The sequence below is a fragment of the Sorex fumeus genome, unplaced genomic scaffold (genome assembly GCF_029834395.1).
Source record: "Sorex fumeus unplaced genomic scaffold, SorFum_2.1 ptg000001l, whole genome shotgun sequence".
Classification (NCBI taxonomy): domain Eukaryota; kingdom Metazoa; phylum Chordata; class Mammalia; order Eulipotyphla; family Soricidae; genus Sorex; species Sorex fumeus.
The window spans coordinates 8560459-8587500 of record NW_026606058.1 but is presented as its reverse complement, the minus strand read 5'-3'; the positions used below and the strand labels follow the sequence as shown (position 1 = coordinate 8587500).

Genomic DNA, 27042 nt, shown 5'->3' with positions numbered 1-27042 from the left:
TCTGTGCTTACTCCGGCAGCTTTGGGTGACTGTGTGTGGACCTGGGATAGACCCTACATGTAAAGCAAACACCGTGCCTGCTGTACTATCACCCACCCGTTTGATTGGCATATGAGGCTGTGTCTTTTATTTCCTGTCCATATTGGTCTTAGTCCTGCAGCTGGACAGCAGGTCTTCCAAGACAAACTGGGCACTGTGTGTTTCAAGAGGCAGTAGGGAACTTAACAATGGTCAGGGCTGAAGGAGATTCAGTGTTCTCTGCTCACAGGAATCATCCAGGAAAGGTGCGAGAGCTTTAGGTAGAATGTGAGAATGGGCATCCAGGAAATACCACAAGGAACTGTGTCTCCACTGATCCAGGGTTTTATCTCTAATCACCACAGTCTATTTCAAGGTACTAGAATGAAGAACTCTAAGAAATCTTTTTCAAGACCACAATTTATTAAAAATGCAATATGAAATACATTTTAAAGTTGTTTTGTTTGTTTTTAAAAATAAAAGGGGGTTCGTGGACCATAGATTACCATGTGTGACATGAACTCAGGGACATCTGGGCCATAGTTCATGAAACACACGAACATTTCTGTAAAAAGCTATATTCTCATGAAGTAGGAGAAATAATTACTAGGAATACTTTTTTCCATTCAGCTAGGTTATGGCATTAAATAACCATATAAAAAAGATTCCATAGCTTAGAGGCCAGCCGGGTATTCTAAGGGAAAGGGCAGCTCAGATAGAGAAGGGAGCACCAAAAAAGGGTGTTTGGAGGCTCATCCCAGGAGGGGAGATGCGTGTTGGGAGTAGACTATGGACTGAATATGTTTGCCACTCAATGCCTCTTTTGCAGACCACAACACCCAAAAGGAGAGAGAGAACAAAAGGGAATGCCCTGCCACAGAGGTAGGGTAGGATGGGGGGGGGATGGGGTGGGAGGGATATTATTTATGGTGGTGGAAAATGGGCACTGGTGGAGGGATGGGTGTTTGATCATTGTATAATCGAAACCCAAGCACGAAGAGTTGTGGGTCTACAACTGCACCTCATGGTGTTTCACTAATAAAATAAAAAAAAAAAAGAAGCATGGAAATATTTAGTAGAATATATAGTTGAACTGTGGCTGTTCCTCGCCGGGGCCCGTTGGAGGGGTGCGGGTTGAGCTTTCCTCCCCGCCCCGACCAGGGCTCCGGCAGCCGAAGACCTCCAGGACCAGCCACCACCATGCTGAGACCACTCTCCACACACCTGAAGGTACTGGCAGAGGGACAAATCCATGCGGGTTCCGGGGCCGCGATCTCCCAGCCTACTCGGATTGGAGTCGAGCATCCTCCACCCAGATCCTCCAAATTCCAGTAGGCGGGGGTCACACCCACCACCTGGACCCTTGGCGCCATGTAATCCCATCAACGGCCAAGACTCAGAGACTATAAAATCCAGCTCCCGGAACCGCACGGCCGCATTTGCAGCCGCGCAACATCTTATCAGGACATCTTTTTATAACATCTTATTATCTCATTCCTACTTTGGACAAACTTGCAGGCTATCGAATGTAGCCTGCCCACAGGGCAGAGTCTGGCAAACTCCCCGTGGCATACCAAATATGCCAAATACCAGTAACAATGATGGGTCTCATTCTCCTAAATAGCCTTGAATATAATCTCAGGGTTAGGATGAAAGAGACATTACTGGGGCCTGCTCGAGGCAATCGACGAATAACAGGATGATGAAATGAAAATGAAAAATAGTTGAACAAATTTAAACATTGGAGTAGATAAGAAAAATTAAACAAAACCCAAACATATTCTCCGTATGAAAAATTATTAAAATATAGTGAAATTAAAAAAAAAAGATTTCAATTCAGAACTCTTATTGGATGGTAGAATTAAGGATAAGGGATTACAGAACTTGGACATTACTCCTAAAATACCTATAAAAATATGAACAGAATTCAGGATGAAATTATTTCCAAATACTAAACTCAATGTTTAATAATGCTCCTTTAAGTGCTCTTCAAATCTAAATCTTACTAATGTTTAAGACAAAAACCTGTTTTTCGCTAATCACAATTCCTTTTTGCCTTCCTTGTAGCACTTTCTACTGGACTCCATACCCAGAGTCACACGTGCTCATGAATGGGCACCCCATTCCAGTTTCTCCAAGTCTCAGTACACCCACCAAAGTCACCCTGTAGAAGACGGTTTTCATAGAAGAGGAGGAGGAGGAGGAGGAGGAGGAGGAAGAGGAAGAAGAGGAAGAAAAGAAGAAAGAAGAAGAAGGAAGAAGGAAGGAGAAGAAGAAGGAGAAGGAGGAGAAGAAGGAGGAGAAGAAGGAGAAGAAGGAGAAGGAGGAGGAGGAGGAAGAGGAGGAGGAGGAGAAGGTGGAGGAGAAGGAGGAGAAGGAGGAGGAGGAGGAGGAGGAAGAGGAGGAGGAGGAGGAGAAGGAGGAGAAGAAGGAGGAGGAGGAAGAGGAGGAGGAGGAGGAGAAGGAGGAGAAGGAGGAGGAGGAGGAGGAGAAGGAGGAGAAGGAGGAGGAGGAGGAGGAGGAGAAGGAGGAGGAGGAGGAGGAGGAGAAGGAGGAGAAGGAGGAGAAGGAGGAGGAGGAGGAAGAGGAGGAGGAGGAGGAGAAGGAGGAGAAGGAGGAGAAGGAGGAGGAGGAGGAGGAGGAGAAGGAGGAGGAGGAGGAGGAGGAGAAGGAGGAGAAGGAGGAGAAGGAGGAGGAGGAGGAAGAGGAGGAGGAGGAGAAGGAGGAGGAGGAGGAGGAGGAGAAGGAGGAGGAGGAGGAGGAGAAGGAGGAGGAGGAGGAGGAGGAGGAGAAGGAGGAGGAGGAGGAGGAGGAGGAGGAGGAGGAGGAGGAGGAGGAGGAGGAGAAGGAGGAGGAGGAGGAGGAGGAGAAGGAGGAGGAGGAGGAGGAGGAGGAGGAGAAGAAGAAGGAGAAGAAGAAGAAGAAGAAGAAGAAGAAGAAGAAGAAGAGGAAGAAGAAGAAGAAGAAGAAGAAGAAGAAGAAGAAGAAGAAGAAGAAGAAGAAGAAGAAGAAGAAGAAGAAGAAGAAGAAGAAGATGACGACTATGACAACGATGACGAGGACAACGGCCCTTTTGTAAAAAGTGATTATTTCCGTTGTTGAATGGATTATATCTCATGGCTCTTCTACATACTGGAAACTCTCCCTTCAACTCACCTGGCATTTCACAGTCCTTGATTAAAAACCAACCAAGCAACCAACAAATAAAAAACCAACCTCTCCCAATGAGAGGTTAGAATCCATGCCGACCCAGTAATATGTGAATTAAATGCCTCTCTCAGTCTAGGATACCCCTCACCTCCCACTCGCTGTATTTCTTCCAGGTCTGGTTTACCTTCTCATCAGCAAATTAGAAAACTAAATACAAGTAAGTTTTATGAAAATTTTACTTGGGCTGAATCTGGAAAATTCTTAATGTAATGAATATCACATTGTCTGGGTCCAGAACTGTGGCACAGCGAATAGGGCCCTTGCTGTACACACGGCCGACCTGGGTTCAATACCCAGCATCTCATATGGTTCCCTGAGCACCTTCAGGAGTAAGTCCTGAGCACCTCCAAGGGTGGCCCCGAAACAAAAAATCACATTGTCTAAAAATTTTAAAACACACAATACAAAAAAATTAATGTTGAAAGGCTTAGGTAGTTACATTCTAGCCAGAGTCAAACGGAAGCTGCTTCCATGGAAACTTTGGCCCTTCTAGGTTCCTTCACAAATCAGTCATCCCACATTTGGAAGCTCTAGAGTAAGAAAATTATCCTTTCCCAGCCCTTTTAGGGAAAATAAAATGCATCAGTTTCTCTTTACCTAAGAGTTCTTCAAATATTTCACATCAGTCCTCATGACCTCACAGTCTTTTCCAAGCATTTTGCTCGAGCGGGTTTGCTCGAGCGGGCCCAGTAACGTCTCCATTGGAGACTTTGTTGTTACTGTGTCTGGCATATCCAATACTCTCGGTAGCTTGCCGGGCTCTCCGAGAGGGGCGGAGGAATCGAACTCGGGTCGGCCATGTTGGCTGCGTGCAAGGCAAACGCCCTACCGCTGTGCTATCACTCCGGCCCCACCAAGCATTTTAAGTTTTTTAATTTTCATTTTCTTCAACCAGCCCTAACTTTGTTCTCTAGTTTGTTGGTGGCCCTTTGGCAGAATGGTGCCCCATAGACTCACAATATCCCCACTGTTTTCACCCCAAGATCCCCAAACTTATTCCTGTGTCCTCAAACTAAGTAGACTTTTTTTTTGGGGGGGGGGAGGTCACACCCAGCAATGCACAGGAGTTACTCCTGGTTCATACACTCAGGAATCACTCCTGGCAGTGCTTGGGGGACCATATGGGATGCTGGGAATCGAACCTGGGTCGGCCGTGTGCAAGGCAAATGCCCTACCCGTTGTGCTATTTCTCCAGCCCCAAACTGAGAGGACTTTTCTAGCAACTTTAATTTACAATTTCCCTGTGTAAATGTACTTCAACCAAATCCCCCACCTCAGCCATGAATAGGACAGTCGGGCACTGGTTTGTATTTTCACCAAGAGATATTTTAATTAATTTTAGAATGATTTTTTTAAAAATTCTCTACTAAATTTCTCCTCATTAATGCTAATCCTGTGTTCTAATCTACTTGGATTTTTTTAAATGTATGTTTTTGAATAACATTCTGCATTTAAAGAAGAATAGAAAATATACCAAGATTCTAAATAATCAGATTATTATTTCAGCAAAAGACTACTGATAGAAGAACTTAAAATTAAACTCAAGGCTTGAGATTTATATCCTATTACTGGTACTTTTAGTTTGTGTGGGGTGTGACTATTTCCATTTTCTCCTGGGTAAAGTATTAGGATGAAATTATATTTCCTGCTGCATTTTTTGTAGGGGAGGTTAGGAAGTATTATTCACAATATTCACATAAATGATGCCATCAGGCTATCAAATTTTTATATTTTGAAAATTGTATTATTTGTACTATAATTGTCTCAGGTCATCTAGGGAGAGAAAGCTTGGCTCTTAGGGCCTATAAATATTTTTTTGGTGGTGGGGACACATCCCAGCAAGTCATGCTCAGGACACTCACTGACCCCCCTTAGTGATCTCAGTCAACTGAGTCAGCTGTTCGATGTAAGACCCTGAAGATGTGGTTTTGTCCAGCCCTATGCTGCAAAGGGCTATGTTAGCAGCGCTGTTGGTCTCGGGGTTGCACCCGGCAGTGTTTGGGGGACCATGTCATGCTGGGGCTCTAAGGAAGATTGACTCTTAGAAGGCATGCACCTTAGTCCCGATACTCCCTCTCTAATCTCTCCCTCTCTCCTCTCTCTCTCTCTCTCTCTCTCTTTCTCTCTCCCCTCTCTTTCTCTTTCTCTCTTCTCACTCTCCCACTCTCCCTGTCTTTCTCTCTCTCTTTCTCTCTCTCTCTCTCTCTCTCTCTCTCTCTCTCTCTCTCTCTCTCTCTGTTTGGGACCTTTTTATTTATTTATTTTTGCTTATTAGGTCACACCCGGCGATACACAGGGGTTACTCCTGGCTTTGCACTCAGGAATTACTCACAGCGCTGCTCAGGGGACCATATGGATGCTGGGAATCGAACCCGAGTCGGCCATGTGCAAGGCAAATGCCCTACTCGCTGTACTATTGCTCCAGCCCCTGGGACCTGTTCTTAAGGATGTCTAGGCTAAATCTTATTCCTGTCAACCTCTTTCTAAAATCTCCCTTCTCCTTACCGGGCCCCCAGGACTGGGATTTCACAGAGACAGAATTACATGGCTTTTCCGATACCCCCAACTCCTAAGGGGGACCTCTCTCAGGGAGCTAGCAAAGGCAGAAACAAACAAGGTGTAGGAAAGGGAAAGACAGACCTTTCAGCCCCTTCCTGGAATTTCCATAGAGGGTCTCATAGAGCTGTAGTTCTGACTGTAGGGACTGAAATAGTTGCTGTTTCTCTTCACACTGTTGCTGCAGGAGGGCCAGTTTTTGTTGCATCCTACAGAGGGGAGACAGACGCTTAGTATTTGCAGACACTCAGCCACCCCAAGACCTAAGCTGTGAACCAACGTATGAGCCTGACATAAAGTCCCTTCCGTTCAAGGCCTTCAATCCTGCAACACTCCCTTCCTAGACTCAGGCACATCATCGAGGCATTCTTTAAAACCCTCCAGTGCTCTTTGAGTCTACAAGCAGTGAGAGGGTTGATGGTGAGGTCATGCATCCAGGCTGGGACAGGAACTGCCTTGGGTTATGGGACACCAGTGAATTCGACCTCAGTGGAAGCGTGAGTAGCCCTCTGAGATGCTCACTGCTTCTGTACAAGGTTTCACTCTCTCAGCTCTGGGGTCCAGAGAAAACGGTGTTCCCAAAGAAAGTCCTTCCTTCCTGCTCTAAGTCAACCATAAATCAAAAAGAGCAAAGGGGGAACTGGGTTTTCCAAAAATGTCACAGACAGCTTTCTAAATCTGTGCGGAGGCAGCATCCTCATCGAGGACTGACTCCCTCTCACCTGGAGTCCTTCTCCTGAAGGCACAGTCGCTCCTCCTGGAAATGCAGGATCTCCTGTTGCTTCTCCTTCAGGTCCCCCAGGAGCTGCTGCTCCTCCATCTTGTGGTGATTCAGCTCCAGTTGCAGCTCTTGGAGGCGGGAACGGGAGGACAGCAGGGCCTCCCTCAGGCACTGTGTTTCCTGGGAGTGTTCTGGTGAGCAGAACACAAGAACACTTAACCGCACGGAACCAAAGGTGTGCAGGCTGATGGGTCCCAGCACAACCACCCTGACAAGGGAACTCGGGCTGAGGGAAGGCAGGTCCTGGGTGGTGGGAAGAGAATGTGGGCTCACCACACCCACACTCTGCGGGTGCTCTGTCTGTACTGCCTGGATTCACTTATTCAATATGGCCACTCTTGCTTTTAGAGAAAACATGCTCATTCCTTTTCATTTGTTTGGTCTGGCTTTTGTTTGTTTTGCTTGGGGGGCCATGCCCAGTGATACTGAGAGCTTACTCCTGGGTCTGCACTCAATAATTACTCCTGGCAGTGCTCTGGGTGCCTTACGGGATACCAGGGATCAAAAGCAGGTCAACCCTACCCCACATGCTCATGTGTCATGCTTACATATAGTGTAGTAATCTATTCTTGAAATTTGACAAAGGCCAATACCAAACTCTCTTGTCTACAAATTTTAGAGTATACTATGTTACTGCATTTAAAATTAAGCATCTTCTGTTTTCCTGTTTGTTGTATCTCTCTGATCTTCAGAATTTCTGAAGAATTACTAACAGAATTTTAAAATAAGGCTGAAGGGGACAGGGGAGAGATTCACCTGTGCCTACGGGTTGAGCTCACTTCAAGCTCTTGTCGTGTTCTTAACTGTAAGGTTTGCCCTGGTCTTTTCAGGAATGCAATGGTCCTTTGGCAGGTGTCTTCTCCTACCTACTGACATTCATTAGATTCCCTGCAGAGACCTTCCCTAATACATCTTTCTCTGAGGCTACTTAGAAATACCTCTTGACATCTTTTCCGTTTATACAAGCATTCTTTCATTCTGGGATTAATTCACTTAGACACTAAGCATGGTGTTTTATGGATGTTCACTAAACACTGGTGAATAAATATAATGTCATGGATAACATACTGATCAACTTAAATAAAACTGCTATCAGTTTCCTCCCAGAAGACACATGAAGTGATGCGCCCCTCACCCAATGGGGCCCAGTGACTAGGGCTGGGACCTGCTGGCAGAGTCACAGGATTGTTGATCAGAGCAGAACTGAGCAAGAGAGGGAGATTGTGGGGAAGTAGGAATGTCAGAAGGTAAAGACAGACACACAAGATTGTCATACATTGAAAATATCATGCTAAGTGAAATGAGTCAGAAAGAGAGGGACAGACATAGAAGGACTGCACTCATTTGTGGAATACAAAATAACATAACATGAGGCTGACACCCAAGGAGAGTAGTTACAAGGGCCAGGAGGATTTCCCCACAGCTTATGAGCGGAGGGGAGAAGGCAGCTGGAATAGAGAAGGGATCACTAAGAAAATGATGGCTGGAGGAACCGGTCGGGATGGGAGATGTGTGCAGAAAGTAGATAAAGAACCAAACATGATAACCTCTCAGTATCTGTAATTGCAAACCATAATGCCCCAAAGTAGAGAGAGAGTATGGGGAATATTGTCTGCCATGGAGGCAGGGGTGGGTGGGGAAGGGAGGAGTATACTGGGGAGATTGGTGGTGGGGAACAAGCACTAGTGGAGGGATGGGTGCTTGACCATTGTGTAACTGTAACCCAAACATGAAAATTTGTAACTTTCCCATGGTGATGCAATAAAATTTTTTAAAATGATACACACACACACACACACAAGATTGTCATAAATTTGGGAAAAAATTTGAGAGGGAGATGATATACCATCATGCTCTTCCCTTCCCTGAGTCCCAGTCAGCTGTGATGAGTAGAACAGATGCCATTCTCACAGACAGTCTGGCAGCTAATTACTTAGTCCCTGCAGGTGATGGTACAGGGGCAGTGAGTTTCTCAGCACTGTTCTCCCTGGGAGCCTGGGGGCCCAAGGTCGAAAGCTCTTAAAAAGGATCTTTTTTGATATACACGGTGACTTTTCAGTAACTGTATTGCAAACCATAATGCCCAAAAGGAAGGAGAGAGAGAGAGAGAGAGAGAGAGAGAGAGAGAGAGAGAGAGAGAGAGGAGAGGAAACATGCCTGATGTAGAGGCAGGTTGAGAATGGGGGTGGCAGAGGAAAAGGGAAACTTGGCTCATTGGTGGTGGGAAATGTACACTGGTGAAGGCACAAGTGTTGGAATCCTGAATGACTGAAGAACTTTATGACTGTGTATCTCATGGTGATTAAAACAAACAAACAAAACCCACATAGCCTGCAGTCGTTAGCACAGTCCTAGTTTGTTGATTAAACTGATTTTGTTTGGAAAGGGGGAAAAAAAGGATCTCTTTCTGATTGGTGTTTGAACCATGCCTGAAATCCAGTCATGAATAACTCCATAATCGTGCAGTGACTAAAAAGAAAAAAGAAAGAAAGGAAAAAAGGGAGTCCTTTCTACACTGCCAACAGTTGGGGGAACACTGGTTTGGTGCGTGTTCGCGCTGTTCTCCATTCTCTTCGCATTCTTCTCTCTGCACCTGCCATTGGTGATCAGAGGGACCAGAAGGAAGGGACAGGGCCCGGAGCACAGTTTGTGGGTCTTGGCTACCCACCTCTGGAGACATGACTCAACTGAGCCTGAAGGCTCCGGTTCTCTTCCCTGAGGACTCTGTTCTCATTGTAGAGTTGGGGTGTGGACTCCAGGCCCTGACTGTAGAAGTTAGAGGTAGATCCTGTCCCGGAAAATGCAAGCAAGCAAGTTATCCAGGTGGGTACTAACGTTTCCCAGAGGCTCATTCTGTATCCCCCAAAGATCCTGCGCCACCATAATGCAGAACCCCAGGGCTGAGGAGCAAGTCCGAGCACAGACAGCTGTGATCTCAAAACCAAAACTTAATGAATCTGTCTGGTTTCTCATGGGTAATACTTGAGGTGCTTAGCAGAGGCATCTTGTGCTCCACGATGATTACCTCTCCTGTCTTCTCTCTTTTCTCTTTTGCACCCTTTAATGTCAGCCGCCTCTATCGGCTGGAGCGATAGCATAGCGGTAGGGCGTTCGCCTTACAAGCGGCCAACATGGCCGACCCGAGTTCGATTCCTCCGCCCCTCTCGGAGAGCCCGGCAAGCTACCCGTGGCGTATTCGATATGCCAGACACAGTAACAACAAAGTCTCCAATGGAGACGTTACTGGGCCCGCTCGAGCAATGTCAGCCGCATTAAAGCACTGCCTGATATAACACCCCGTCTTCAGCTCCCAGGGCTTACACTAATGCAAGGCTTCTTAAATTTTATCCATTCGTGACCACTTTTTGAATGAGAAATTTTTATGCAGCCCAGGTACAATGGTATATAAAGTCAGTACACAAATTAAATATTACTGACAACGAATAACAAAAAAAAATTTTTTGAGATTTCTTTCAAGACATCCGCATTTAGGTATACAACTTCACAGTTTGGTAAATAATTCCATATAACCTGTTTTGGGGTGTGGCATTTCCTTTGGTACTCTGAGTTCTTTCCATCTCTTAACATACACCATAGCATATTTTATTTTATTTTATTTTATTTTAGGAATCAATCACTTTTTATCATCTGTCTTTAAGCTACAAAATTGGACTCACAGTTTCTCCTCGGCTGTTTTCCCTGCCCACATTACCTCATGCAGTTTTCTAGAACCTTGCATGCTTAAGGAGAACATCTTGCACCTTCCATTTGGCCACTTGGGACCAACCTCCCCATCTATCCCTCACTCAGGGCTAACACAGTCTCCTGAACAGGCCTGAACATGGATGCAGGCTGGGCACTGCTGTAGCTCCATGTCATCAGAACAGCAACAAGGAAGAGACTAAGAAAACTGACCAAGGAACCCCGTGTACTCTGGACTGGCTCCTTGAACACGCAGCCACAGAAACCTCTGCATCATAGCGGAGTTTAATTTCCTCTTAATTACTTTCTTCTTCCTAAAGCATAACTCCCATCAAGATAAGAATTATACATACCTTGTTCATGGTTATTTTCTCTGTCCTATCTGTCCTATTAGTGTCTAGCCATATATTAAATGCTCAATAAATATTTTCACTGAAAAGTGAAAAGACAAAGAAAAAGAAGCCCCAGGGTTGAAGGTCCAGGCATCCAGCCTGCAATGCCTGATGTTGACTTCTCTGAGGCTGTTTTCAGTGGGTTCTTTTCAGGGCCTATCAGGTGGGCAGGAGACCCTTTCCCCTACATCACTGCAGTGTGGGAAGGATGGACTCTGAGAGAAAGCTGGCCAGGGCAAGAGTATGGAGAGGGAGGCTGCCTGGTAGAAGCCCAAAGACATGGTGTCATCACTTGCTATTCACATGCCCCAAATACCCAGAAGGGAACAGGCAACACATCAGCAGATTCCCTTCCTGTGGCCGTGGGAACAACACACTGGTATTCCTGTCTTGAGGGGAGTTACTGTGAGTCAGATAGAGCCATAAACATGGCACTCCTATTTCCTCATGGACATTCGCTTAAGCCCTAGGTATACGGAACAGGTGTCGAAAAGCACACACAACAGCTCCTCCTTTCAGAAGTTCCCTTATTAAACCTTGGAGCACTGGGCCTCGCCTACCAAGATCCCGGGCAGTGGAACTCAGCCGGTGCTCGAGCTGCTCCCGCAGACGGTCATTGGTGCAAATGGACTCCTCCAAGCGCTGACGGAGGTTCCGGATCTCTCCAAGGTGCTCTTCCAGCAGATCAGCCCCTGCAACCATCCCAGCAGGATACAAGAGAGGTAGAGGGTGAAAATACTGGTCTCTGTCAGGAGATGAACCAGTGGTCTTTGAGCAAATTTCTAAACATCATTCATTTCTACCAGCTGCACTATCTCACCCAGGGACAATATCACTTTGCTTAAGTAGCAAATGAAGGGCCCTGCCCTCTCCCTCTCTCCGCCATTAATCTTAAAGGGGTGAAGTGCACAGCTGGCATGAGTGAGACCTGAGTCCAGACAACAGCACTGAACACTTGAGCATTTCCATCTAGGCTGGGGGTCCTGAGACCACTGGCTATGAGCTTCTCTGTATCCCTGGGCTGAGACAACGTTACCGGGAAAATCTGACCAAGAGTAGCCCGGGGGCTGCAGAGCACTGATGCAGAGGTCCCTATATAACACAGTGTAGAGTGAAACAAATAGCACGTCTCTGTCTCAGTGCCAGGCAACCCTCCTTGGGCTACTCCCATTCAGGAGTCACTAGAAGAGCCTTTTCAGTGTGTGAGTGCCCCGGAGTGGGCAGGGATGAGAGAAGTCTGTGTGATTTAGAAGCGTCATTACATGGAGAGAATCATGCTAAGTGAAATGAATCAGAAAGAGAGGAACAGACATAGAAGGACTGCACTTATTTGTGGAGTATAGAATAACATAACATAAGGCTGACACTCAGCAGTAGGGCGTTCACCTTGCATGCAGCCGGCCCGGCCAAGCTGGGATCGATTTCTCCGCCCCTCTCAGAGAGCCTGGCAAGCTACTGAGAGTATCTCGCCTGCACGACAAAGCCTGGCAAGGTACCCGTGACGAATTCAATATGCCAAACACAGTAACAGTAAGTCTCACGATGGAGATGTTACTGGGCCCGCTCAAGCAAATCGATGAATAACGGGAGGACCGTAACCGATCAAGGCTGACACTCAAAGACAGTAGATACAAGGGCCAGGAGGATTGCTCCATAGCTGGAAGCCTGCCTCATGAGTGCAGGGGAGAAGGCAGCTGGAATAGAGAAGAGATCACTAAGAAAATGATGACTGGAGGAATCAGTCGGGATTGGAGATGTGTGCTCAAAGTAGATAATGGAACAAATATGATGACCTCTCAGTGTATTAAAAACCATAATGCCCAAAAGTAGAGAGAGAGTATGGAGAATATCACCTGTCATGGAGGCAGGGGGAGGGCAGGAAAGAGGGGGTATACTGGGGAGATTAGTGGTGGGGAACGTGCACTGGTGGAGGGATGGGTGTTTGATCATTGTGTGATTGTAACCCAAACATGAAAACTTGTAACTATCTCACGGTGATTTAATAAAATTTTTTTTAAAAATAGAAGCGTCATCAAAGGCTGTGGGCAGGGCCTGCCAGGCCTCTGGAAAGGCACGTGACAGAGAGGCCTCCCTCCCCCCTAATACCTTTCCCTGAACATTCTCTGTCATGGGACGATGGGCTTCCTCGGCACGTGGAGAAAGGTCTCAGCAAAATCCCTAGACAATAAACTCAGCCTCTGTGATAAATGACAGATACTAAATGCCCCGCTCCTATCACTGTGAGCACAGAAGAAAGAATGATAGTCTATGTGCATCTTGGGACCATGGTGAACACTCTAGGGGAGGAAGAACTGCCCATAAAACAGAAGACAAGTGTAAAGAAACTGAAAACAACTTTGCTGTTTGGTTTCGGCTCAGGTGCAGTCTTTTTCTGCAGTCATTTTCGTACTGTGAATCCGAGCTGCATTGACCTTGGACAGTGACATTCCCCTGCGACTGTCACCAGGCCTCTCCCCTTTCAGCCTCCTGAGCGACAAAAGCCCATCCTGGGAATGTTTATGCTGGCCTTCTAGAAGCATCTATGTGGGCTGGGAAAGCTGGAGAATCAGAGAGAGGGACAACTGTGGGAGCACAAAGATGGGTTCCTGAGTCTCCCAGGACCCAGTAGAGACTCAAGGCCCTGGGCAGGGAAGACAGAGGTGCCCTTGGGGAGGATGACGCCACAAGGCCCTTTCATATTATCCCCATTCTGAGAGTGGGAACTAGAAGTCTTTTTCTTTTTCATCCATGTTCAGGTAAGAATGAGCATAAGTGAGATTTCATTTCACAGGTAGAGTCCCAACTCTGCAGTTACCTGTGGGTTTGGAGTTAAGCTGGTACACAGATGAGCCTGAGGAGAGATCTCCAGAAACACTTCCTTTCTGAGGGGTCATCAGATCCCACTGGCCACTGCTGCTGGGGTACCCAGGCTCCAGGATTCTGCCCAGTTCTATGGCACCCCTCAGAGAGTGGGGCTGTGAAGGGTTGTGGTAGTGGGAGGAGTTGGCTTCTGAATTGTTGCTCAATAGTGTTGCTGGGGAAGCAGGATTGACGGAGCTAACACCTACACGGAAAGAAACACAAGTGAGACACTGCATCAGAGAGGGATCAGCAGGGAAGTGTACAAGGGATGAAAGCAGACACAGAAGGGGACAAGCAGGATGTCAGAGACACCAGCCCACTGCAAAATACCAATGAGTTAAGACACAACTCTCATGCTCTAACTTTCACCCCCATGTATGATAGCGTGAGAACTCACGAGGAAAAGGATAAAGTCACTAGAATACACATACAGAAAAGTACAGTGGCTTCATTCCTTGCTTCTACTGTAATTTCTCATAATAAGGTACAGGAAAGTTCCAGAAGTAGAACTCATTTTCAAAGTCAGTGGGTAAGAGTGACATGTGAAATAGTACTGTGGGAAGCTGGCCCTTTAACTGACCAAGAGCCTACGTGCCTGTGCGGCTGTCCTGACCTATGTGACCCTCAGCAGGTGAAGCCTGTGGCATGGCTATCTTGACCTACGTGACCCTCAGCAGGTAAAGCCTGTGCTAGGTAGGGCTATCCTGACCTACGTGACCCTCGGCAGGTAAAGCCTGTGCTTTGTATGGTTATCCTGAGAAAACAATTGTCATGGCTGTAACTGACAATGATTAACTTAGTATAAGCCTTGTAATGCATGGTATGTTAAACTTATAGACTCTGTAACTTTCCTAACCACATTTTGAGCACGACCCTTTGTGTAGCTGCCTCACTATATATACCCCCATCACCCTCAATAAAGCCTGTCCCTTTTTCTCTCTGTTTCTGAGCTGCATTCTGTCTCTTGTGTCTCATGTTCATTCGGTCGGTCCTTCCCAGCACCTACGGATCCTTGGGCCACCTCCGCAGGCCGGAGAGTGGTCTGGCGGGGCCCCCCGCATAGTACAAAGCAAATCATTAATAGAAACACTTTTTGTCTGATTACTTGTTACCATAGAATCTAATTTTTTCCCAGTTCTCTCCTGGGGCTCTAAGAAGAGAAAGGAGACATGCAATCCAGCTGACATGGTGAACCCACTTCCTCCAGATTGTAAAGTAAGGCTTTACAGAGGCTGGGGGATTTCTATGGGAAGTCAAGTAGAATTTGAGTCTCACCCAACATGAATCAAGGAACTGCAAAATGTCATCACTCTTTCCTAATGGATTCTTGGAACACTACCATCTGGTAAGGTGGGACCTTTCATTTTATTTATGCTAAGAAATTATAGGTCTTCACTTGAGTCTTCTATGCAAAAAAAAAAAAGTTCAGCCCCGAGGAGAGAAATGGGCAGGGTCAGAGTGAGACATTTCCTTTCAGAGGGCTGCTTACTCCCGGGTGGAGCGTCAGTAGAGAGAGCAGAATACATCGGCAGCTTCATCTAATCACTGTTTCCTCAAATGGAATTCAACTCGGTAAAGGATTCATGCAATTGGCCATTGCAACTCTTCACCTCTCTTGTAACTGGTTCTTTAATGTCCATATTGAAATCACCTAAGGCAGTTAAAACTAAGCTGATACCTAGACCCTCAGAGATGTTGCCTTAATTGATATGGAGAACAACTTGACCACTGGGTACTTTCAAATCATCCTGGGTAATTCTATTTTTTAAAAATTTTTATTTATTGAATCACTGTGGGAAAGGTTACAAAGCTTTCGGGTTTAAGTCTCGGTCATGCAATCATCAAACACATTTCCCTTCACCAGTACTTATTTTTCACCACCAAGAACCCCAATATACCCCCCTCCCAGCCCTCCCAATGCCTGTGAGGCAGATGAATTCTAGTTAACACTCTATCTACTTTAATTAGATTCACTGTTTCGACAAAAGATGCACCATTATTATTTAGAGTTTACACCCCAAAATCAGACCTGCTGAAAAGGCATTATGAAATAATTTGTTTTCTACAGCTGGTTACAAGAACCAAATGATGTCGCACAGCCGCGTGATTTTGGATTTCTGGTATTTTACTTGTTAAGCCTGGAAGTATTTCTGCCGAGAGTCAGATAATTATGAGATTGGTTTCTGTGGCTCTGGAGCCATGGCTGTGCCGAGGAGCTGCTCCTGGGGGACAACTCATGACCTCGGTAGGGCGTGAAGGACGAGGCAGGAACGCCCCCTTCCCACGAGGTTTCAGTTGCCCATCCTGGGTAATTCTAACAAGTAGCAAATATATAAGAAGTATTATCATAGGTTGGTCTTTCCTCATTTTGGAAAAATACTACATAATCATTAGTATTTCTGGAAGTTATAGAGGGGGTAAAAATGTATAGCATAAAATGTGGCTGCAAGGATATTAACTCAACATGCATTCTAGTGACTGTTTTGTAAATACTACTAAAAATTAAATGTATCACATGAGAATTTTTCCCTCATTTTCACCTGAATTACAGGTGTTTATACAGACACACAAATTGGGAGCATCCACTTCATTTGTACAGAAAGTTTTTTCTAAAAGAGGACTATAAAGTCTATGAATACAATCTGGACTGCCTTAGAGCAAGTATCTCTGGGAGTCAGAGAAAGGAGTCACACTCAGGTATCATAACCTGTACTTCTGAGAGTTCTATCTACTCACATATCATTTGTCCAGGGAAAAATGAACCCCTTTGCAATAGGCAAAGGACTCTGTCACACCTCCTCCCTTTCTCAACTGCATCTTATTGATGTAAAATTCAGAACTAAGAAGCAATTTTCTGCTGCCAGAAGCCCCAGCAGCCACACCCAAATCCACCATGTAAATGACCAGCGTCATGACTAATCTCAGACGAGATGCTAAGCTGGCAAAACACAGGTACACGATCTTTGAACTAAAAGCTATGAGGTCCTCTCTGGGGTGGGGGGCAGGTCAACTCCTCCCCTGCCGGGGCCCCAGCAGCTGCTCCCACACCTCACAGTAACTACCATACAGACAGCCCACTCACTGCTTCAGACCAATCTCTGAAAAGACACCAAGCCAATGAAACTCGCAGGTACAATATTTGGGGGGTTAAAAACTCTGGAGCCTTCTCAGAATGGGGTCAGGCAGCCTCTCCCTTCCCCTGGACTTCCAGAAGCCCCAGCAGTCACAATCACACCCCACAGTCACTGCCACGCAAGCAGCCCAGCTTCACAGCATCATGACTTATCTCAGATGCCAAGCCATGTGGATAAAACTCACAGGTCTCTAGGCTAAAAACTCTGGGGCCTTCTCAGAATGGGGGACAGGTCTAGCAAGAGTCAGCCCAGTTCTATAGGTCTTGGAGATCCTGGGGCTCCTGGAACACGTCCAAGTTCCACAATATTAACAGCCCAGTAGGAGCACAGCAAATTAAATGGGAAAGTAGCATAGAAGCCCACTAAGCTCAACTCGCAACAAACAGCTCAGCAAATCCTCAGGCAACGACTTTAATAACCCCATTGTGAGATACATCAATTTCCACACATTTTCTTTTACTGAACTGTTTTTTGATAATTCCACTTACCGTTCTGTTGTAACAAGCAATATAAAACAAGTTATTTTGTTCCTGCCAAGGGAGCAGGCTTGGAAAGTGGGTGAGAAACTGGGAACGATGGTAGAAGGAAGATCACACTGGTGGCAGGATTGGTGTTGGAACAGTGAATGCCCGAAACTACTGTATTATAAAGCTTTGTAAACCAGAATGTTTAAATAAAGTTTTTTAAGAAAGCAAGTCACGGCAGGAAGTTGTAACATTCATGCAAGACACAGACAAGGCATAAAATCTCTCCTTGTGCTCCCATCCCCATTGCGTCATGGCTTGACCATTCCCACTGGTATGCCACACTGTCGGTCTTGGGAGAGTGCCAGATCTGATGCCTGATGAATGCATATACCTATTAATTGATAATATATACACACCAGCAGGTTAACAGTTAAACAAACTTCCCACACAAAAACGCAAGCGGAGCTACTTTCCACTGGCAACACATAACCCTGCATTGTGTGCTTTGAATTTTTCTATCAAACCAAAGCCATGCAGAGGAACAGGAAGTATGGAGCATCAATTAGCAAACACACAAGTGCAACCAGAAGTGCTCACTTTCTCCCAACTGCTTCTGCAGCATCTGCAGCTCCTGCTGAGCCTCTGCCAAGGAGACTACCGGTGTCTCACAGCAGCCAAGGACCGGAGGGCCAGTGGGGCTGAAAGGCGGGAAGCTGTGGGGACCTAAGGGCAGTGGTGCCCGAGGGGGGCTAACCAGCCTGGGAATGGAGGGGAAATGAAGGCCTGGAAACAGAGAGTGAAGAACAAAGCAGATACATTATTAGACAGAAAGTGAGAGACACGAATAGGGAAAAGGATGAGTGGATGAAATGCCCCGAAAAAGAGGTCTCATGTGAAATGACCCTCATTCAATGTGGTGCTGGATGAAGGGTGATCACAGCCAAGGATTAGCACTGCTACTCAAGGGGTTGCCTGGGATGACTCCTCTCCTGTCAACTGCAAGAGTTATCTTGAATGTATATTACTTAAAAACTGTTTGTTTGTGACAGGCAAGTTGACATTGTGGTTACTCAGGCAGCCATCAGGGTCCTTTCATGATCTCCCCAGGCATGGAGACGCCCAGACAGTAAATAAGTGTCCAAAGAGTTTCTGGTGTGTGTATATATATATATATATATAATGTCTTTCCACTGAGACAAGATGCTCTTTGCACCTAGAATTCATCTTCTGAGAGCATTCGTTTTCATACTAACGCAGGCAAATAAATTTCAGCATGCCAAATTACCATGTCAAGTTACCAAAGTAAAACTCATGGCTGTGACAAAGTGGCGTAGAAACAAAGGCTTATGGCCTTAATTGGACATTCTGGTAACTTAAGGAAAAATTCCTAATAATTTCATTCTTTGGGCCTTGATAGAGTCCTACTAAACCATAAACTATGGGAATAAAACTAAGAAATTTATATTATAATATTTCCAAATGATCATTGTGTAGTCCATTTACAGAGCAATCTTTAGGAACCAAAATGTTATTGTTTGAATCTATTCCCTCTTTCTAGAAAACACTTTAAAGATAACCTGTGCAGATAACCTATGGAGCAAGAAGAAACCATAACTAACCACTGGGAAAATGTCTCTCATGGAAGACAATGATTTCATTTTTAGATACGTGTCTTACTCAGAATGATGGCATGGTGTCAGAGTAGTACAGAAAGACACTAAAATTACCAAGTAAAATGGCCTAGGTGTCTCTCAGTGAGGCATCATATTTTAAGACCCTTGATTCTCTGTTAAGTTTGATCCCAAGCATTTATGCTGATGTCTACTTTACTGAAAGAACTGCTATCTCCATGATTTCTAGTCTACTCTGGCCTGGATAACTTGAGCCCAGGCTCAGGAAGAGTCAGGACACTTCTTCCTGAAGACCTTGGTGGACTTATCCTCAGGAGGATGAGGGCAACAGAAGGAAAGCACTATGCTTTCTGGAAGTACTTTTACTGAGTCAGGCTCATAAAAAAATACACTAAAAGCAACCAGCACATATGCAGTCAGGAGTAGGCTCACGTTTCTCTGCATCTGTAGCAAGGAACAGTAGTTGAACAGGATCCCTGGGCAAGTGAGATGAGGCAAGTAAATGAAATGCATCCCTCTCGCAGGGCACATAGGATATGCATGTCAAGAATGGCTAACTTATTCCCTGATGCATAAATGACAATGTCACATCTGAGGACACTGAAATATTCTTATATATTAGGCTTACTGTCCCTCTTCCTACTGTATAGGCACCCTGGGCAGATAATATATAAATATATAGGCATATATATATATATATATATATATGTAGGACATATATGGGGCACATACCATATATCAGCTGGAGCGATAGCACAGCGGTAAGGTGTTCGCCTTACAAGCGGCCAACATGGCCGACCCGAGTTCGATTCCTCCGCCCCTCTCGGAGAGCCCGGCAAGCTACCGAGAGTATTCAATATGCCAGACACAGTAACAACAAAGTCTCCAATGGAGACGTTACTGGGCCTGCTCGAGCAAATCGACGATCAACGGGAGGGCCTTTACCTTTACCTTTACCATATATCAGCAGTAAATGTGAGTCAGTTTGTATTCTTGAACTATTATTATCTAGGCAAAATATTTTGCCTTTTTGCAACCCAGGGCAAAAATCAAAAAATAAATTTTAAATGTGTTTTTAAAAATAAGTGGTCAATTGGTCAAAATTGGGATGTACTTTAAAGTCTACTGTGAATTATTTCATTTTCTAAAATATTTATTCATTTCTTTATTTTGGGATTTGTACCCAAGCTACCGAGAGTATTCGATATGCCAGACACAGTAACAACAAAGTCTCCAATGGAGACGTTACTGGGCCCGCTCGAGCAAATCGACGATCAACGGGAGGGCCTTTTCTTTCTTTCTTCTTTTCTTTATTTTGGGAGGCGTCACATCCAGTGATCCTGAGGGGTTACTCCTGACTCTAAACTCAAGAATTACCCCAGCAATGCTCAGAGGACCATATGGGATACTGGGGGTTGAACTCCAGTTAACCATGTGCAAGGCAAAATGCCCTATATGCTGTCCTAGGGCTCTGGTCCTCCTCTCTAAAATACTGAAATCAGATAGAAGTCATACCAAATTATCCAGTTTGGATGGGCTCTTGGTTTAGTCTAAGACTTGATGCATATGAAGCCCATAGTAGTGGAAACATTCTCCCTGTAGAAAACTTGAAGGGCAGAGGGGGAGTAGAACCGAAGCCCCTGACCCGCTGGCTACTGCATACCTGGATGGGCCTGGATGGCCTCCTGGGGGGAATTCTGGGGAGCTGGACAGTTGATTGGATTGCAGCTGGGTTCGGCTTTAAGCCCCTGAGGTGCACTGGTTGCTGATGGTTTAGGAGACAGTACGGCAGAATGAGTCGAATGATGGATGGAATCTATAAAATCCATGAATGAAAGAAAATGTTTGGTGTTCTACAGAGGAATGGAATCATAAACCAGAGATACCAGGAAAAGTACTCTGCTTTAAGGGAAAGCACCGAGCATGAGCACTGAGAGCAGTCTCCATTTCATCCCTCACAGGTAGCTTGACAAAGCAGGCCACTACAGAGTCCATTGTAGTCTCAGCATCTTGGAAAAAAAAACACCGGGAAAGACAGGCACCAACTATGGACACCCATGGACATGCAGAAAACTATTCAGCAAGTGTGACTAGCAAGACCATTATCAGAGGGAGAAATGGTCACTGTGTTGTAAAAGGTCAGCCTGAGGCCACGGAAGGAAAATCTGCCATGATCTCACTCTCACTATGGGGCTCGCCATGGGTCTAACAGCATACACACGCCAATGGAGAGCCAGGACACAAGGGTAACCAGCAGAGTCAGGGGCACACACAGATTCTGGCCTGCTGTGTCGGCCGCGTTGTGTCCCATCTGATCCACACCAAGGTGGGTCTCAAAGGTCTCGTTCTGGGTCTTCCCTGAGCATGGACAAAGCGGGGACAACTCAGTCAACGCGAATTACCTGAAGGCCCAGGTGAAGCTTTCTTCTCCTCATAGTGTGCGTACTCGCTGGCTATTTCCATGTCAGAGCAGGCTTCCAGCTCATCAGACAGAAAGGAGGAGCTGCTGGGGGTGTGGCGGGAGTCGGACAAGGCTTGGCTGCTGGACGGTGTGAGGGAACGGGCGTCCAGCTTGGCCTGCAGGACTTCAATCACTTTCTCCTTTTCCTGGAGTTCCCTGCTGAGTCTAGTGGGATGAGAAAGGGCAACAGGTGAAGCCAGGCCACTGGGTCAAGTAGCTCTGACTATGCTGCAGGGGAAGATCGCTGAAGCCAAGCAAGTCATTCCTGCAGAATCATCCAAAGAACCTCTCTCTGTCTTGAAGTGGAGCGTTGGTGGGCTCAGAGGGAGGGTGACCGACAACTACTCAAAGAAGAGGCCTTATGACCACTGAGGACTCAGTCCTCTAAGGCACAACTGCAGAGAGTATGTTCCCCAGCACATCTGTTGGCCAGATTGCCGGTTACTGTACTCCATCAAGGTCAGGAACACACTTTAAAGGCCAGCATGAGAAGCACATAGCAGTATGGCGTTGCTGCAACATCCAAGAGCATGGGAAGTGAAACCCTCTGGTTGCCTGAGGTACAGGCTGTGTATATGTCTGTGATGAATCAGAAATGAGAACAGAACATCTTGTCCGTTACCACAGACATTTTGAGAACCGGATCATCTGAATGACACTTATGCCACAAAGGACTCAAGAACTGCAACAAATGGAGCCTAACTTTGACTGTGTCTTTTAGGAGTATATATTGATTTACTGAAAACTGGTTCTGAGGACACTGCAGTCTTCAGGAATTGTAATGTCTTCTAATGTGATGTATTATCTCCAAGGAAATTGTACATCTATTAAACTAACTGTCCACTACATTCTGTGTAACTCAACTGATTAAAAAGCAGACTCAAGTCTTTAAGCTCACAAGGGAAAAAAAATAGAGGAAAATCTTGGGGATATCAAGGACTCCCAATTTCTAGCTAGTTCAATTGAGGGTCAGACTAATTCTAAATTACCAAGCATGGAGAACAGATATGCAAATAGAAATTAATAGTGTTAAATCAAAAGTAAATATTCAAGACAACAGTCAGGTGTTTAATGGATAAATAAATTCATCACAACAGGAATTTCCCATTTGTGAAGTGACAGTCATTCTTGATCAATTGTATCTTTCCCCTGATTCCTTTACCAACTTTATTTTGAATTACCTGAGAGCCAGGGGTTCAAGTCCAGCTTGATTTTTCTCACTTTTATGATCCTCTGCAAATCAAATTCAGAAAGACATAGTAAAGAATTAACCAGTCCCACTTCACACATTATAAATGCACAGGACTCTTCAAACACTGAATACCGTTGACTCTGAATAGCCAGCACAAATAGGAAGATTATATATTGAGTATATATTGATCTACTGAAAACTGGTTCTGAGGGCACTGCAGTCTTCTGGGGGCATAATCAGATTGTGTGTTTTGAGGGGAGGTCTGGTAAGTCTTCCTGAGCTCAGTGACTTCGTGGTCACCACCATGACCTCCTTTGCCCTAAATCACTGTCAAAAGTGATTAATTTTCCTTTTCTAGCTTCCCTCTGGAACACTGCGTCTTTCAGCCTGCCACAGACTGAACAGTAGGTTCAAGGAAAACCTTCTCAGTCTTGCTCTGAGGAGATGACTGACCTCCCTGACCCAACTCTTCACTTGCCACCGGGACATGGGCTGTTTATCTCCTGAGACTGACTATGTTATACTCCTTCAGTGCTCTCAGGAAATTCTCTCTAAGCAAAGCGTTCCAACAATAACCAACTGCCCCCCATACCATAGCACAATGCCAAAAATATGGCCCAACGGTTATGATGCTTTATCCATATTTCAATTCTAACACCACAAGTAAGTGAAGAAACAGAGACATTAAAAGAAGTCATTTGCCCAAAATCAGTGAATGACAGCACTCAGACTAGAATTTGGGTCTCAAAATACCAACTTGGGGGCTGGAGAGATAGCACAGCGGGTAGGGCGTTTGCCTTGCACGCGGCCGACCCGGGTTCGATTCCCAGCATCCCATGTGGTCCCCTGAGCACCGCCAGGAGTGACTCCTGAGTGCAGAGCCAGGAGTAACCCCTGTGCATCGCCAGGTGTGACCCAAAAAGCAAAAAAAAAAAAAATACTCCGTTTGGAGCACCACTCACTATAATAGGATATACCTAATCCTATCTGCGTTTCCAACCTTTGTACTGAGTGGATGCAGTTTCCTGCACAAAAGGGCATAAGATGTGGACCTTTATAAACAAGGGATCCCCCACACCATATCTTTTCACTGGGTGTCCACCACCATCAAGCTCCTGCCTTGCAACCGTCCCAGAGATGAAGAAATGAAGTGGAGAAGGACACTGAATTAAAAAGCTGGAGCAGACGATGGTGACCACTGTGGCCTTGAACGTGGAACTGAGTGTCCCAAAGGCCAGCGTGAAGCCACACTTACTGGTGCTGAGCTTGCTGGTGAGCCGCTCTGTCAGCTGGCTTCCCTGGGCAAGTTGCTCTCGGAAGCTCTGCCCCAGGTAGTAGTCAATATCGTTGCTTCTCAGAAGGTCCTCGAAAGATTTCACTGTATCTTTTGCATGCTGAGTGAGAAGATAACAGATACCTCTCCCTTCTCGTATTTTCTGACGTAGGTACGATAGTTCTCGGGCCTGATCCTGAATCAAGGAATCATATTTTCTAAAGTAGGGAAGCAGAGCAAGGAAAGAAAAGAATGACTACATTATCGGGGGTTACATTGAGTTTTCTCAGATAAAATCTATAAGAAACTTCCCCCCAAATAAAGATAACATCTATAGGAAATTTCCCCCAAAATATACTCTGCTATATATTAAAAGTACCAGAAAATCTAGAATCAATTCTTCCACAAGACACAACTGCATATCAAACAATTTGGTATCCCACCATTCCTTCTATTCTTTCATATGTTAGTTGTGTTACTTTACAATGTGTGTTGTATTTCTATACATATTTATATTAGTTCACATAAACTTAATAACCAGTCTTCTAGACAGGCTCTCTTAATGGCCTCATTTATCAAGCAAGGAAACAGTTTCAGAAGGCCTAAGTAGATTTCACCACTCTAAGTGCTGGAGTGGACTCACACTCCAATCTGACTCCAGTGCCACTTCTAGAGTTTATTTTCCACTTAACTCAAACATCCCTAAGAGGAAACCCCAGAGGCTGGCATCTCCGCACAGGTCTCCTCTGCCTTTTCCTCAGACCCAGATCTGCCGTCCTCAACGCAAGCCCCTCTGATTGTTCTCTGGCTCTCTCCACCACCTTCCTGGTCCACCTACATTGGGCCTACTCTCAGACATCCCCAGTCAAGCAGGAACCCAGTGCTGCCATCCTTACCCAGGCCAGGGGGCTGACCTCAGCTCCTCATTCAACTTCCCCTCCAGACCAGTTCTGGGGAGCTGGGCCTCCAGCTGGGACACTCTCTGGATCAGACTGTCCAGGTCCTTCTGTGCCTGAAGTGCAGGTGAATAGAAGGCCCCAGTGCCATCAGACAGCCATCCTTCGTCTTCATCTGTGGCGCTCTGCGGTGACGATCCCTCGAGGCCTCCAGCCTTCGGGGCTTTCGGCTTTCGGGGTCTCTCCAGACTAGAGGAATAATCGCTAGTCACAGAGAGGGACCGGACCCGACTCTTGAGGTTCTGAATGACCTTGTGGGCGTTCTGCAGTTGGGCCTTCAGATCACTGATGTCCTTATGCAGGACAGAGATATCTTCTGACTTGCCGTATGACTGGAAGTCCTGCGTCCACGGCTGGCTCACCAAGGGCTTCTTCCCAGGGCCTGAGCCCAGACCACGCTGCTCAGAGCACAGCCCTTCTCTCAGGATGGATTCCCTGAAGCTGTGCTCCTCACATTCTGAAAAAACAGGAGAACATGAGCACGGTGCAGTGACCTCTCCCTCCCAGGGACATAACTGGTCATCAGGACTGTAACGCATTCCTAGAGCAAATGTGGAGGCAGAACCTCACGGAGCCTTGGCGCTTCCAAATTCCTAACTTCCCCACAACCTGGAGGTTCTCCCCTTTGCTGATCTATAATGTAGTCAATATTGCTATAGACATTGTCCTTTTCTAACGAAAAACTCTGTTGTTATTAATATATTGGTTTGGGGGGCCATCCCTGGTGGTGCTCAGGACTTACTCCTGATTCAGTGCTCAGGGATCACTCCTGGTGGGTTGGGGCCATATGGGGTGTCTGGGATCAAACTCAAGCCTGCCACATGCAAGGCTAGTGCCCTGCCCACTGTACTAAAGAGGTCTGGTTGAAAAACTACTGTTTTTAAGTTATGGTTGCATGGCCCGTAAAGTTGATCACAGCTTCTCATTGACAAGCAAGCTGTTGGTATAATAATCACCAAAATAACCAGAACATTTTCAAAATCAAGAGCCGTCTGCTGAAGTTATAGCAATTCAGATTCATCCTCGGCCTCGCTGGGGACAAGAGTCCTCCTTCAGGCTTCCGTCCCTCTCTGGTCCAGTCTCCAGCATCCTCTGTCCCCACCGCTTATCAGGTGGGAAAGGCCAGCAGCATGCAGTGTGGACGCTGGATTGGGGGAGGAAGTGGGGATGGGGGGCGGGGAGCAGTGCTTACCGGGACTGGTGGTCTCCTCCCGCTCAGCCTCATTCTCGCTGCGGCCACACGTCTCATAGCCCAGGTCCTGGAGGTCCACCTGGATCTGCTTGCTGTCCTGCTTCACCGGCGATTCCCCTGCTTTGGGAAGGCAGCCCTTGTAAGAGGAGAGTTGAACCTCCCGGGCAGCAAGAGGTGCCCCGTTCCCACGTGTCATGGAGCAGCAACAGGATTTACCTTCACCAGGATACGCCTGTGTGTGTGTGTTCATGACTCAGGGCCACTTACATGTCACCCGGCCCAGTGAGACCAGAAGTCTGAAACACACAGTGGGTAGGGCATTTGCCTTGCAGGTGGTTGACCCGGGTTTGACTCCTCCGTCCCTCTCGGCAAGCTACCGAGAGTATCTTGCCCACACGGCAAAGCCTGGCAAGCTCTCCGTGACGTATTCGATATGCAAACACAGTAACAACAAGTCTCACAATTTGTTTTTGAGACGTTGCTGGTGCCCGCTGGAGCAAATCGATGAACAACGGGAGGACAGTGCTACAGTGCTATCTCCAGCAGTCTCAGTAAGACTAGCCAAGGCTTTCTTGGGGGTTTGGCAAATATTTAAATCAAGAATCACTGTCCTCCCGTTGTTCATTGATTTGCTCGAGCAGGCCCAGTAACATGGTGAGACTTGTTACTGTGTTTGGCATATTGAATACATCACGGGTAGCTTGCCAGGATCTGCCGTGCGGGCGAGATACTCTCGGTAGCTTGCTGGGCTCTCCAAGAGGGGCGGAGGAATCGAACTCAAAATATTTAAATACAAACTAAATAAAGGAGAGTCCCAAGACACATATTCTGCACTGTCTTCCTAAGTGTCCACTAGCACACGGGGCTAGCTGGTAGCAAATTAACAAAAACTGAATAAAATTAAGATGCCCAAGTTAAACCAGCCATTTCGTGAGCTCCGTAGCTCCAGGTTATGCAGATGTCTGTCACCTGCAGTAATACAGGTTCACGCATCACATACACATACCGATGTGTGCGTGTGTAGATCAAATATATATCATGCATCACTTCAGGAAGTTCTATTACAACACAGTGATTCTGGAACAATAATGATATACTTTTATTTACTGATTGATTCTGAGAGCCCACACACATGGTACTCGGGGCTTACTCTTGGCTCTGCGCTCAGAGGTCACTCCTGGTGTGCTCAAGGGACCATATGGGGCGTGGAAAATC

The 27042-nt window shown here is 46.1% G+C and overlaps 1 protein-coding gene across 18 annotated transcripts in view; it reads right to left on the bottom strand.

The window, feature by feature from the left end:
- The window catches only part of LOC130028593 (myomegalin), a 179565-nt gene that overhangs the window by 10574 nt on the left and 141949 nt on the right, over window positions 1-27042 (bottom strand). For 10 of the 18 annotated variants that reach the window (XR_008793282.1, XR_008793304.1, XM_056120254.1 and 7 more), the window contains 12 exons: window positions 25828-25947; window positions 24576-25092; window positions 23662-23897; window positions 22396-22447; window positions 21156-21379; window positions 20417-20569; window positions 17720-17905; window positions 13475-13723; window positions 11220-11351; window positions 9234-9353; window positions 6507-6696; window positions 5869-5993 (listed from right to left, as the gene is read on the bottom strand). Coding sequence is in view for 16 of the 18 variants with exons in the window: in XM_056120254.1 (XP_055976229.1) it covers window positions 5869-5993; window positions 6507-6696; window positions 9234-9353; window positions 11220-11351; window positions 13475-13723; window positions 17720-17905; window positions 20417-20569; window positions 21156-21379; window positions 22396-22447; window positions 23662-23897; window positions 24576-25092; window positions 25828-25947 (2304 nt within the window). In the remaining 2 variants the exon portion in view is untranslated. The remainder of the gene's footprint in view (window positions 1-5868; window positions 5994-6506; window positions 6697-9233; window positions 9354-11219; window positions 11352-13474; window positions 13724-17719; window positions 17906-20416; window positions 20570-21155; window positions 21380-22395; window positions 22448-23661; window positions 23898-24575; window positions 25093-25827; window positions 25948-27042) is intronic. The other 8 variants (XM_056119462.1, XM_056120142.1, XM_056120442.1 and 5 more) reach the window with 3 other exon arrangements.